Source organism: Mesoplodon densirostris, chromosome 1, assembly GCF_025265405.1.
Source record: "Mesoplodon densirostris isolate mMesDen1 chromosome 1, mMesDen1 primary haplotype, whole genome shotgun sequence".
NCBI classification, from domain to species: domain Eukaryota; kingdom Metazoa; phylum Chordata; class Mammalia; order Artiodactyla; family Ziphiidae; genus Mesoplodon; species Mesoplodon densirostris.
This window is the reverse complement of record NC_082661.1, coordinates 210833489-210847517: the sequence shown is the minus strand read 5'-3', so window position 1 is coordinate 210847517 and position 14029 is coordinate 210833489. Positions and strand designations below refer to the sequence as shown.

The 14029-nt window shown below is 39.4% G+C and overlaps 3 protein-coding genes across 10 annotated transcripts in view; 2 read left to right on the top strand and 1 right to left on the bottom strand.

Moving 5' to 3' along the window:
* Positions 1-1361, top strand: part of ABCG2 (ATP binding cassette subfamily G member 2 (Junior blood group)) — a 135514-nt gene extending 134153 nt beyond the window's left edge. For all 5 annotated transcript variants that reach the window (XM_060114893.1, XM_060114928.1, XM_060114903.1 and 2 more), the window contains one exon: positions 1161-1361. In XM_060114893.1, coding sequence (XP_059970876.1) covers positions 1161-1308 — 148 coding nt within the window. In that variant the 3' untranslated portion in view covers positions 1309-1361. The remainder of the gene's footprint in view (positions 1-1160) is intronic.
* PPM1K (protein phosphatase, Mg2+/Mn2+ dependent 1K) overlaps positions 1-14029 on the top strand; it is a 449751-nt gene that overhangs the window by 159024 nt on the left and 276698 nt on the right. The gene's annotated exons all lie outside the window — the stretch shown is intronic.
* Positions 1033-14029, bottom strand: part of PKD2 (polycystin 2, transient receptor potential cation channel) — a 53570-nt gene continuing 40573 nt past the window's right edge. The window contains exons 11-16 of one of the 4 annotated variants that reach the window (XR_009533959.1): positions 12441-12562; positions 12075-12192; positions 9833-9996; positions 4898-5045; positions 2974-4533; positions 1033-2048 (exon numbers count right to left, since the gene is read on the bottom strand). Coding sequence is in view for 2 of the 4 variants with exons in the window: in XM_060114872.1 (XP_059970855.1) it covers positions 4297-4533; positions 4898-5045; positions 9833-9996; positions 12075-12192; positions 12441-12562 (789 nt within the window). In the remaining 2 variants the exon portion in view is untranslated. Of the gene's footprint in view, positions 2049-2307; positions 4534-4897; positions 5046-9832; positions 9997-12074; positions 12193-12440; positions 12563-14029 lie in introns of those variants that run through there. The other 3 variants (XR_009533958.1, XM_060114872.1, XM_060114862.1) reach the window with 3 other exon arrangements.

The window sequence follows — 14029 nt, the reverse complement described above, 5'->3', positions numbered from 1 at the left end:
GTGGTGTTTTAAAATTGAGCAACACTTAACTTTTCAATGATTGTTGTTAATGGTGTGATTTTAATACATTAATTAATGAGAGAAGAGAATGCTGGTAGCCTAAATCTCATGAATATTCAAGTAGAATAGAAGTAATTCTTAATAACAGGACAAATTGCTATTTAGAAGTATTGCCAGAAAACCTCTGTGAAGAGCTTTCTTCATCCTTCCCACTCCCTTTCTTTTGGTCTGGGTATAACTTTTTTTTTTTTTTTTTTTTGGGAACTGCCAAATTCCAAGAGTTGCACAAAAATGGTAGCACGCAATAGTTATGCTTGTGCCGGGTATTTTTAGTACCAGGTCCTTTTCGAATCTGTGTCAGGGCTACTCCACCCTGCTCTGCTCCAGCCCCACTAAGGCTTACCTGGTAACTGGACCTGCTGGTGGTGTCTTAGAGCCGAGCATCTGTGATGCTCATTCCAGTCTTGGTACAAGAGCTGACGGAGTGCAACTCTGGCAGGAAACCCCTACTTACCTTTTTCCCTGGTTTTAGAACTCTCAGCCTGTGTTTCTTTTGTACGGCTAATCTGTGGATAATAAGCTCTATAAAGAGCTTTGATCATCTTTGTAAGGGCCGTAGATATCATCTGCTAAAGCTGACTTTCCCCATCAGGTGTTTAGTGAAAAATTACTTGATAAATGTTTCTGCCCTTTGAGGAGAGCATCATAGACTTGGAAACAAGTGAATTCGGGGAGGCTAGCAACTTGGTTCAAAGTATGAGCCTGTAAATTTGACCAAGTTCCTTAAACTTTAGTCTCCTCATCTTTTAAGTCTGGGTTGTTTTAGGGACTACCTAAACTATTATATGCAGGTTGCTTCATAGTATCTAGCAGAATCTAGCAGTAAGCACTCAATGACTGTTTTCTGTATATTTTTATGATGCATATGGCTGACCTATGGGCCCCTGTCATATCCCAATAAAATAGAATTATAAAGCTAAAACACACAGACACCCACCCACCCACCAAAAAACCCTCCAAAACTGTTTTCTTTTATAAATGAAGGGATGGATATTTAAGACTTGGTAACCTAAAGGCTTTTTTAAGGAACAGTGACTATATTGAGTGAAATTTGACAGATGGTAAGAATGAAGTCGTATTCTTTTTCTGTTGAATTTCAGATGTACTGGCGAAGAATTTCTGGAAAACCAGGGCATCGATCTCTCACCTTGGGGCCTGTGGAGGAATCACATAGCCTTGGGATGCATGATTGTTATCTTCCTTACAATTGCCTACCTGAAATTATTATTCCTTAAAAAATTTTCCTAAATTCCTCTTAAATTTACATGATTTACCCCACATTAAAAAGGGAGCATCTTGATTTCAGTATTCAGTGACTTTTTGGTTGTCTTCTTTTCACCTGCCATCATACTGTTTTTCAGCAAGAATTATTTTCAACAGAAACATTTATAGACATCAGTGAACTGAATTGTACTTGAAAGAACCCAAGTCATAACAGTACACACCAAGGGAACACTGACAGAATTACCCGTCTGATGAGAGATATTAACAGTCCAAAACTGATAAGGGATTAATACTTAAACCACACAAGGAACTTATGCAAATCAACAAACTAGACTATGACCCAGTGGAAAAATAGACAATGAACAGAAACATACCTGTTTCCCATTAGATCCAAGTGTACTATTTTAAAGATTTGAATAGGCAATTTACAAAAAGGAAACCCAAATGTTGAACAACTATATAAGGCAATGTTCAACCTTATTAGGAATCAGAGAAATGCAAAATAAAATGACACCTTATTTCAAAACCATTCCATTACAAAGATTAGGAAGCTGGATGGTACCAATGCTGGTGAGGGTCTGGGTACAACTGGTACTTTCATGCATGTAGTGAAACTGTAGACTGCTGCCGTTGTTCTGGAGGGCAACCTGCCAGTTCTGGGTGAAATTAAATGTTTATATACCTGGGACTCAGCATTCCACCTCTTGTTACGTACCCACTGAGGAACTCATGAAAAGTCAACAGGGGAATCAGGTATGAAGATTCTGAAACAGCAGAAATATTAGAGCCAACCATTCACTATAGGAATGCATAAGTACAATGCAGTGGCTGTACACTAGGAAACACTAATATAATCATCAGAATAACTTACCAGAGGTACCTGCTGCAGAAGAAGTAATGTGTCAATCGTTGTTTTTGAACATAAAAAGATGCCTTTTTCAAAGTCTAAGCCTCTACTAGTAGTCTCATGATACAAGACAAATTACCCGACTGCTTCTACTTAAGAAACAGACAACTCTTACATCTGCTATTAAGTCTTTATTAAGAAGTAAAGTGCTCAGTATTACACATTAATGAAATTCTTGATTGTTGAGAGACTTGCGTATGTAACAACTTCTTAATGATACCAATATAGAGGGGAAGATGATAGGGGAGGGATGAGGAGGTAATTCTCCATGACTAAAGAAGACAAAAAATACGTAACTTATGAGTAAAGAGAAAGAACTCTGCAACATTTTACAGGTGAAATGAAAAACAGTATGATAATAAGTATCATAAAAAGACTTTCTAGTGACCATAACTGATATATGGCACATGGTCAATACACATGGATACCACATAATGGCTGCACTTCAAATTGAAGTTTGTTTACATGTAACAACATGGTACACATACATAAATATGTACACTCAATATCCCTGGAATGCAAACTTTAGTACCTAGTAATAAAGAACTTTGTGTAGCATATTCAAAAGAAAGCAAAGATGGAGATGAGCCATGGGAAATAACTGTTAAAGAAAGCCAATCTGTATCACTTCTGTAGAAGCCAGCTAAAAAAGGTTGGTTTGCTCATGTTCTCTTTGAAGATTTGACTGACATATTCTACCAGTTAAATAAACAACGATGTGAGTTTAAACTACAGTATTAGAAACAGGCCTCTCTGCTGTTCTCCAAGTGAGAGTTACTCACCAGCACTGCATTCTCTCTTGCTCTCAAGGGTCAGCTTACTCAGTTTTGAAAAATAAGATTTTCAGTTTTTGTTGAGAAATAGGTTTCTTCCCCATAAATTTGGTGAGGCCCTCTCCTAATGAAAAAAAAAAAAAAACTGCTGCAAACTCAAACTTTAGCTTATACCTTCTGATAATGGTTGAACTTCCAATAACCCAAACTCCTTTTCATTAAATTGAGCTCCACTTGGGTTATAAATTCTAGTTTTGAAATGCAGGATCAAGAGTATTTGAGTTCTGTGTTCTTAAAATGGTATAAAACTCAAACCTTCGTTTTATAATATTTTATATGAATTTCAAAATTCCTTAATATTTTGTTTAAAATGAACATATTTGCTCAGTTAAAACATTCAGTACATCCTAAAAAATGTAGTAACTTGATCTTCCTAGATTAGTTACAACATTAAATTCAGTTGCAAATAAGTTGAGCCACATGGGAAAAACACTATACAGATAAATCTTTATACTAAACTAATTATTAGAAAAAAATCAAATTTAGTGATTTGGCTCCTTGCAATTCTACTGTGTTATGGTCAGAGATGACATTTTAACCCACAATTGAGCTTTAGTGGTTTCATGCAGCTCATTTCAAATGAGAGTGAAAACAGTGTAAAAATTAAGAGAAATGGTTAGTCCCCCAGGCATTAGATATGATAAAATAACAAAAAAGCATAGTGTTCAACATTTATCGTAACCATTCATACAAATTCTAGCATAATGACTACATACCCATTCTATGGTTTGGGGTTCTTTTCTAGCTCATCTTTTAGAAAAGTGTACCCCAGGAAGGTAGTTGAAATAAAAGGCTCCTTTCTTAAAAGAAAGCTATGTATTAAGCCCATGAGCGAAGCCTCAGTGGAAAGGAATGCCCCTATTTTCCCCTCACACACTCGGCAAAAATGACAATACTGATTTTTGTGATTGGAAATAAAAAACTCAGAAGCCTTTTCACAGTTCTTTTTTAGCTTTAAAAGGCTACTTCATTGTCAACTGAGGAGACTCAGTTATGGTACCAAGTGGGCATACCACTCAATATACTTTACAAAGATTTTCTTTTCTGTACTCAATATTTACACCTGGATTTCTTATATGAGAAAAAGAAAAAACATCTTCTTTGATCCATGGGCAAAGTTTATCTAAAATAAATTAAAGTGCAGAAGAATTAACGATTGGTCACAAAGACCAGCATCATACGGTGGTCAGGGCATATAAATAGTGTACCTGTCATGGCAACTCAGGACAGTCACCTTCTCACCTATTAAGAACACATAGAGTAGCACATGTCCTACACGTGGATGTTGGAACTCCCGTTTCCACCTCCACCTTCCATTCCTTCTGCAGACTGGGAGGAAGAAGGCCGGGAGCTCCTGGGGCGAGGCTGACCATTTAGTCCCACAGGTGTGCCTAAACCATGACTTATTTGGGAAGCTGCGTCATCGGATTCCCAGCGTTCCAACTCTTCCCGCACTAGTCGTTCCATCTGTTCCCTGTGGATTTCACTGTCACGACCCAGCCTTTCATCCTGATAAAGGAAAGAGAAACCAAGACGTTGAGGCAGAGTGATGCATCCTCTTGCACTTAGAAATTTTTGCCTTAGGAAATTTGGGGACCCAATAATCTGTACTTAGGTAAGGCTGGAGCAATAACACCAGCCTTAATAGCAATTCTGAGAATCACTGGAGTAATTTTTTTTGCTTAATTCTATAGTCCAGTGAAGGCAGTAGCATCAGTGTGAGGAGTATTAAGAAAGTAACACCTCTGGGTTACCATTCTACCTGCACTGATCTGCAGGTATGGAGAAAAAAATCCTCTCAGATTAAGGGTTACAAACTATGACCCTGATATTTTATAGAATCAGGGTGTTTCTGTTGCAGACGACCACTGACCTCAGCCACGCCATCCAGCAGCCTTCCCAGCACTTCCCTTCTCTTCAGTTTGGCCCGCTCCATGATCTCCAGCTTCACTATCACAGCATCAATCTTGGACACAATGCTGCCGATGGAGTGCTCCATTCGGTCCACCCGTCTCACTAGGCTGCAGGAAACGCAGTTGAGAGGGGCAAAGCCACCCTTGTGTTGTTGGCTTTTCGGCCCAGTTGGTTTGTCAAATGGAAATGCTAAGATTTTTTTTTCTTCAACAGTATTATAATCTAAAACACTTTCTAAAGAGTCTCAAACTTTAGAGATAAACTCTTATACACTGCTGGTGGGAACGCTAACTGGCACACAACCTTTTTGCAAGTCAACACTGTATCAGAAGTATGCCTATCAGATAAAGGTATGCCTATTCTTTCAGATATTCCATTTTCTGAAAAGTTTTAAAGGACATAAGTATATGCGTAATTTTTGGCTACAAGGATATTCCCTAGGGTTCTGCTTATTAATAGTGGGTCACTGAAAAATGGTTACTTTAAAAATTAAGAAGATCGCTTAAATATATTATTCTTCATCTATACAACAGAATTCTAAAAAGACACCAGAAATTATATTGTGACAATATTTAATGCAGTAGAATGATGTTCACATTCTAATGATGAAATAGAATGATGTCATCTATAATGTAAATAAAGCAGTTAGAAAATAGTATGCTCACTTATGATCCTATTATTTTGAATAAACAAAATGTTATATAAATACTTTAAAAACACTTAATAGGAGATAAAACTTCTGGAATGGTGGCATGAGAGCCCTGGAGGCCCTCTCCCCATCGAAACAACCATAACTTGTGAGAATTATTCTTTTTTTTTAATTTCTGGAAATTTTCTTAAGGGCATACAACAAATGAAGAAGCTTTTATTTAAGAAAATCCACTAAAGCAGCTGTACAGCACAGGGGATCCGCTCGGTGCTTTGTGACCACCTAGAGGGGTGGGACAGGGAGGGTGGAAGGGAGACGCAAGAGGGAGGGGATATGGGGATATATTTATATGTACAGCTGATTCACTTTGTTATACAGCAGAAACTTACACAACACTGTAAAGCAATTATACTCCAATAAAGATGTTAAAAAAAAAAAAGAAAATCCACTAACTTTCAGTAAGAAGAATAAGAGTGAGTGATATTGGAGCCACAGTCTGCCCTCTTTCTCTCTTGCTCCCTAGATCAGTGTGACAGAGCTCCACTAGGGGTGGGTGCAGCAAAGAACACCCACCCCTATCCCGTCAGCTCCTAGTGGAGGGCTCCACTATCTCCCAGGGAGGGGCAGGCTGCCAGTATTTCTCATCCCTATGCCTCCACCTCCAAACCCACAATGCAGAGGCTCTAATCCAGGCAAGAGTGGATGAGAGGTAGAAGGCTCTTTTCTTCCACTCAACTTCCAATTGTAGGGTGGATTTTCCATGCTGGGAAAGGTGAGCTGAGAATGCCAAAGGCTGCCATCCCAGCCCAGCGCCTTATTCATGAAGCAGGGGTGTCACTGGGAGAGAGATGGGCCAGCCACTAGTTCTGGAGCAGTGGCACAGAAGTTTTGCCTAGGGGGAGAATCAGGCCACGGGACAGAGCTCCAAAGCTTCCCCAAGTGAACTTGCTTTAATTTGGAACAAACTGTGGGTAAAGTCAAGCCTAAGAGTGCTCTTGAAAACAATGGAGACTGTGGTGATAAGCAGTTAAGAGGAGGCTGGTCACTTCATGAGATCGTCAAGTTAAACTGTTTACCGGCAAGTTTACCAGAAAGAACCAGGGAAAGAGATAGCTAAGACGACAGCTGAAGACTGGCTTCAAAACCTACCCCTGCAAAGGGACCTGAATTTCACTGGATCTCACTGTGAAGAAATTGTATCCCAAGACATTATTGAAAACAATAGGCCAACCAGCCAACAAGTAGCAGAACTGAAGAGGTAGACATAATATCAACAGAGGCAGAAGGCTTAACAGAGAGAAGAGGAAAAGGGAAAGACAATGCAAGCCCTGCTAAAACCTCTGTCTTCCCAGGATGACTGTGTGCATGGTCAGGGTATGACCTCTAAGAAGTGACATCAGCAGCTTCACAATGGGGGGGAAATAGACTTCACTAAAAAACAAACACACAAATGACAACAAAAACAAGCTGTGCGGGGGAAGGGACTTTATACATATATACAATATTATTTAACATCTCCAGGTTTCAAAAAAAAAAAAAATTACGAGACACAAAGAAAAAGGAAAAAGTGACCCATACACAGGGGAAAAAAGCAAGCAATAGAAACTGCCTTTGAGAAGGACCAGATACAGATAGACTCAGTAGACAAAGAAGTCAAAGTAGCTATTCTAAATATTTTCAAAGAACGAAATGGAATCATGCATAAAGAAAAATAAAGGACGGTATGATGGTGTTGCCTCATCAGATAGAGAGGATCAATAAAGGGAGAGAGATGGTTAAAAAGGACCCAATAGAAATTCTGGATTTGAAAAGAATAAGAAATGAAATGAAGAATTCACTAGAGGGTCTCAAGACTACATATGAGGCAGCAGAAGAGAAACAAAGCCAACTTGAAGATAGATGGGCAGAAACTATGCAATCTAAAGAAAGAAGAGAAAAAAGAAGGAAGAAAAACGAACAGAGCCTAAGAGAAACAGGGGATATCATTAAGGCCCAAACCACACATAATGGGAGTCCCAGCAGAAAAGGAGAGACAGAAAGGAGCAGAAAAACAGTTGAAGACGTAGTGGTTGAAAACTTCCTATATTTGATGAACATATTATGCATCCAAGAAGTTTAATAAACTCCAAGTAGGATAATTGCAAAGAGAGCCACACTGAGATATATAGTAAAAATACTGAAAGACAAAGGCGAAGAAAAAAATCTTGAAAGCAGCAAGAGAAAAATGACTCGTCACATACAAGGGAACCTCAGTAAGACTAGCATCTGTCTTCTCGTTAGAAACAATGGGGGCCAGAAGGTAATGAAGGTGAAATAAAAATATTCCCAGATAAAGAAAAACTGAGAGAATTCATGCTAGCAGATCTGCCTTAGAAAAGATACTAAAGGAAGTTCTTCAGGCTAAAAGCAAGTGATTCCAGATAGTAATTAGAATCCACATAAAAAAACAAAGAGCACTTGGTAATGGTAATTATTTAACTATAAAGGATAGTATAAATGCATATTTCTTCTTTCTTCTCTTAACTGATTTAAAAAGCAATTGTAGAAGACAATATGTACATACTTATATTATTGGGTCTATAACACATAAAAATGTAATAGTATATTTGATAATAACAGGACAAATGAGGTAGGTAAGAGCAAAGTTGCATTGGAATACAGAAATGATATCAGATAGTAACTTGAATCCACAGGAACGAATGAAGAGAACCAGGAATGGTAAGTAAGAAGGTTAATACAACAAACTCTATATACTTATCTCTTGCTTCTTGTCTCAGCTCCTTTAAGAGACATAAAATTATATAAAGTGATAATTATAAGAATGTAATGTTGGGTTTATAATACACATAGGTAAATGTGTATAATAATGGCACAAAAAGGGAGAGGAGTTGATAGTTATATAGAAATGATATTTCTATATCTCATTGGATTAATTAACTTAGTATAAATATGAAGTAGATTCTGATAAGTTGATTGTATACGTTAAGTCCTAGAGCAGCCACTAAGAAAATAACTAAAAAATATTGTGAAAAAAATCATTAAAGGAATTAAAATGTTACACCAGAAAATATTCACTTTATGTAAAAGAAAGCAGCAAAGAAGAAAAAGAGGAACCAAAAAGACCTATAGAAAACAAAAAATAAAATGGCAAAACTAAATCCAACTATAGCAATAATAATATAAATGGAGTAAACATTCTAACTAAAAGGCAGAGATTGTCAGACTGGATAAAAAGACCAGATCCAACTATATGCTGTGTAAAGGAGACACACTTTAGATTCAAAGATACAAACAGGTTGAAAGTAAAAGGATGGAAAAAGATATATCATGCAAAAAGCAACCATAAGAAAGTTGGAGTTGCTATAGTAATGTCAGGCAAAAAAGACTTTAAAACAAAAAAATTTACTAGAGATAAAGTAGGACATTTTATAATGAAAACAGGGTCAATCAATTAGGAAGATACACCAATTATAAACACGTATGCACCTAACAACAGAATTCAAAATATACAAAGTAAAACCTCACAGAAATGAAGTCGACAGTAATAACAGTTGGGGAATTTAATACCCCACTTTCAAGAAGTGGATGAAACTAGGCAGAACAACAAGGAAATAAAAGAACTGAATAACACTAAAAACCAAGTAGACCTAAAAAACATCTATAGACTATTCCACTCAACAACAACAGAACATACCTCAAATGCACATGGAACATTCTCCAGGATATACCATATGCTAGGCCATAAAAACATAAAAAAATAAACACATGTAAATGGAGACACAAACACCAAAATGTTAAGTGACATTTTTGGTTGCTGGGAATATGAGAGATCTTAATATTTTCTTTTGTTTTTACTTGCTAATTTTCCAATAATGAACATATTACTTTTTTTTTTTTGCAGTACGCGGGCCTCTCACTGTAGTGGCCTCTCCCGTTGCGGAGCACAGGCTCCGGACGTGCAGGCTCAGTGGCCATGGCTCACGGGCCCAGCCGCTCAGCGGCATGTGAGATCTTCCCAGACCGGGGCACGAACCCGCGTTCCCTGCATCAGCAGGCGGACTCTCAACCACTGCGCCACCAGGGAAGCCCCATATTACTTTTATAAAAAGAAAAAACACCAATAAAAGTTATAAAAAAGAACTGATGATTAGTAATGGAAAAGACAAATTGAGAGAGGTGGGAGGAACTACTTAGTGTCATTTTGATTCCTGTCAACTCAAATTCTGCCAATTCCTTTATACTTACACTTGAAACTCTTCGTAAGAAACCCCACTGGAGATGCTTCCCCTCCTTCTGGAGCTATGCCCACTGTCTTCATCATCATCCTCCTCAGAGTCATCCAGGCTTCGAGGGAAACTTCGGCTGCTCATGGGGCGTGGTAAAGAGCTGTGATCCAAGTCCAGGTCCTCCTGAAGAACATGGTATCACTGAGTGATGAGCAGGAGCCCCCAGACTCCACAGAAGCTTCACTGAGGGCTTGGGCAAATGGGAAATGGGTGTATGCCATTTACCCAGGATTTCTGTGAGGTTAACACCAGACTGTGATTCTCATACTTTTCAATTTTAGATTGGCAAATTTTCAAAACAGATTTTAATGACCAGCAAGAAGTTGCTAACTTTTTGTTTGGACAAGAAAGAACAGTAAAAACAGAGCAAAGCAGAGAAAAAAGTAAATGAAGAAATATATTATCATCTTTTCATAAAAGTTAACATATGCAATAGCTACAAAGTAAGGAAGGATACAATCTTAGAATAAGAATTTCATTAAATACAGCCACGTGAAAATATTACTCATTGTCTTCTTGTTCATATTTCACTATGACTGAAGTTTTTCACCTATTGGCACTGTTCGGTGGAGCAGCATTCAGAAACCACTGTTCTGTACTGTCTCCTCACAGGAAACTAACTTCTTTGTGTGACATTAATTTGTATTCTCTGTACCTCAATTACCATGTTTTTTTTTGCGAGGGGGTTGTTTAACCATTTATTTAATAAATGTATTTATTTTTATTTATTTATTTTTGGTTGCATTGGGTCTTTGTTGCTGTGCGTGGAGCTTTCTCTAGCTGCAGCGAGCGGGGGCTACTCTCTGTTGCAGTGCACGGGCTTCTCATTGTGGTGGCTCCTCTTGTTGAGGAGCACGGGCTCTAGGTACGCAGGCTTCAGTAGTTGTGGCATGCGGGTTCAGCAGTTGTGGCTCACGGGCTCTAGAGTGCAGGCTCAGAAGTTGTGGCGCATGGGCTTAGTTGCTCTGTGGCATGTGGGATCTTCCTGGACCAGGGCTCAAACCCGAGTCCCCTGCATTGGCAGGCGGATTCTTAACCACTATGCCACCAGGAAAGCCCTTAACCATTTATTTTTAAAGTTAAAGCTTTAAATTATTTTTTCTGATTATAAAAGCTCATGTAAGTTTATTTTTAACAGTTTCATAGTAAGTATTCAAATGGAAGGCAGCTGTTAGTTTTATTTTATTATAAATGATAATTTAAAGAACAACTAATTAATTTTCTCTCTCCTGAGAAATCTTTTTTTCCCATTCTCATGGACATTGTGAAGTATATAACTACTCAGGTTTCCCCTCAAGTGGCTTACTAGAAAGCTTAGGGCTAAATTTGTTGCTCAATCTTATTAAGCATATGTATTTTTGTGGAATGCATTTTTTTTTAGTTTCATTCACATTCAGTTTTTTTTTTTTTTTTTTTTTTGGCTCTACACGGGCCTCTCACTGTTGTGGCCTCTCCCGTTGCGGAGCACAGGCTCCGGACGCACAGGCTCAGCGGCCATGGCTCACGGGCCCAGCCGCTCCGTGGCATGTGGGATCTTCCCGGACCGGGGCACGAACCCGTGTCCCCTGCATCAGCAGGCGGACCCTCAACCACTGTGCCACCAGGGAAGCCCCACATTCAGTTTTATATCTCAGTTTTGTTTTGCTTCACTCTTTTACATTTATGCTAACATTGCATTTTAATAAATATATTTTTAAACTTTTTATTTTATATTGGATTATAGCCAATTAACAATGTTGTGGGGGGCTTCCCTGGTGGTGCAGTGGTTGAGAGTCCGCTTGCCGATGCAGCGGAAACGGGTTCGTGCCCCGGTCCAGGAAGATCCCACATGCCGTGGAGCAGCTGGGCCCGTGAGCCATGGCCGCTGAGCCTGCGCGTCCGGAGCCTGTGCTCTGCAATGGGAGAGGCCACAACAGTGAGAGGCCCGTGTACCGCAATAAAGGAAAAAAAAAAACAAAAACAATGTTGTGACAGTTTCAGGTGCACAGCAAAGCAACTCCGCCATTCATATACATGTATCCATTCTCCCCCAAACTCCCATCCTTTTTGGAGTAAGCAGGGTACTCCTACATCAATTGAGAGAGAGAGAGAAGGAAAGAGAGAAGACACACACGCACATGCTCTCAGTAACCCACTACTTAGTAAGGTGTTTGAAACATGGTAGGTAATGAATCAATCAGGTTCTCCTAAACTAGACCCACCCTCTCTTTTTCCAGGTCGTCTCTCATCTGCTGGTGCTCATGTTCAGTCAGTTCTTGGTCTCCATCCTGGTCGTACTTTGTGAATATCGCCTCAATCTCTGCATCAGTATGGCCCTTCCTGAAATTAGTGAGAGGTTACAGATGAACTCATTCATGTACATGGTCCAGCCCAAACAAAGAGACATCCACATGCAAGAGGAAAGGAGAAACTGCTGAGTCAGGGCCAGTCCTCCTCTTACCATACATTCCAGAAAGACACCCACCTCTGAAAAAGAAGTGTCTTCATGAGCACTTGGGTCAGCTTATCACCAAGGGTTTATCTTTACATAAGGACTTTCCCAGGGCCCCAGAAATTGTGATTCTTACCCTTTGAGATCTTGTCGAAGTTCATCAAAGTTTAACTTGCCTCCCCCTTGCCGCAGACTCTCTGAAATGTCATCCACGGTATTTTTCTTCAGTTTTAGTTTGACCAAGGCTTTATGGTAGCCCTGTTGGAAAGAAAAGACTTGATTTAGTTTATCCTCCTTTTGCATTTGCTCTGCCTTCCAATTACAGTGGTAACTACTGTAAACCCAGTGACAAGAACAGTGCCTGATGTAAGTGGGCCACAAAACAAGTATGTGTTGGATGAATGATGGATGCATCCCGAGTTGTCTGTGAAGCTCTTGTGGGAGAGTTACATGGGAAGAGTCAGGGTCTTTCCATAAATCAAGAACTAGGGGCCTTTTGGTTTGTATTCACGTTTAGGTTACAGGAATGAAAATCACTATGTTCCACAGCTGTCTGTCTCAGAATATGTAGGAATGTGCAACAGTTCTTAAGAAAACTAAGAAACCTGAGTCATGGATTAATTATTTTCTATATTATTTCATAGTTGGTAATTTCCTTACATATGTCACGTGTGTAAAAAAATTTCGGTGACATGGAGATGAGGATCTTTCACTAATACATTGCAGGCAGACCTTGCTATGCATGGCGGCGCGGGGCTGTGCAAACCACCATGCAACTGTGTGAAGCGATGCAAATGATCAACAGGAAAAATTATGATTGTTCTGTGACCTTTAAAACTTCTGTCAAAATGTTAAAACGTTAAAAACTCCGTTGGTGTTGGTTATAAATTTTATGGAAATTTAAAGAATAGTAAAATGAATATTTTAGTATGTTGACATTTTAAACAGTAGAAACATGGAAAATTAAAGTTTTACTTCTTTGTTAAAAAACTTATCCAGAGCAGTTTGAACAGTGCTTGCATTCTTCTTGTCTTGATGAGGTATCATAATCCTTTCCTAACCTGTATCAGCTTCCCACATTTTATCCCTTGCACTTTCGAAGTGGTGAAATATCTCCAAGAGTTCCTTTAATGTGAAATTCGTTGCCAGTGTGATTTCCTCTGAGACATCTTCATCCTACTCATCACAGCCACTCTCCTCATTTAGGTTGATAAATTTGCCTTCACTGAGTTCTTCTGGCTGCTGTCTAGCTCTCGAACGGTGGCAGGGTCAACACCCCCACGGCCAGCTACGTATTTCTTCTGTAAATCCATTATGTTTGTTTTTAATTTCACTTCCTTGTTTCTTTCCTATACTATACTTTCTTCTTTGCTGGCCTATTCTCTATTTTAATTATGCATGTTTGTAAAATGTCACATGGTTTTATCACTGGGAGATAAGGACACAACTACAAGTTTTGTACGTAAACTGAATAGCAGATGCTCAGTGACCATCCTTGACTTTTTTTTTTGGGGGGGGCGGTACGCGGGCCTCTCACTGCTGTGGCCTCTCCCGTTGCGGAGCACAGGCTCCAGACGGGCAGGCCCAGCGGCTATGACTCACGGGCCCAGCGGCTCCGCGGCATGTGGGATCTTCCCGGACCGGGGCACGAACCCGTGTCCCCTGCATCGGCAGGCGGACTCTCAACCACTGCGCCCCCAGGGAAGCCCCATCCTTGACTTTGAA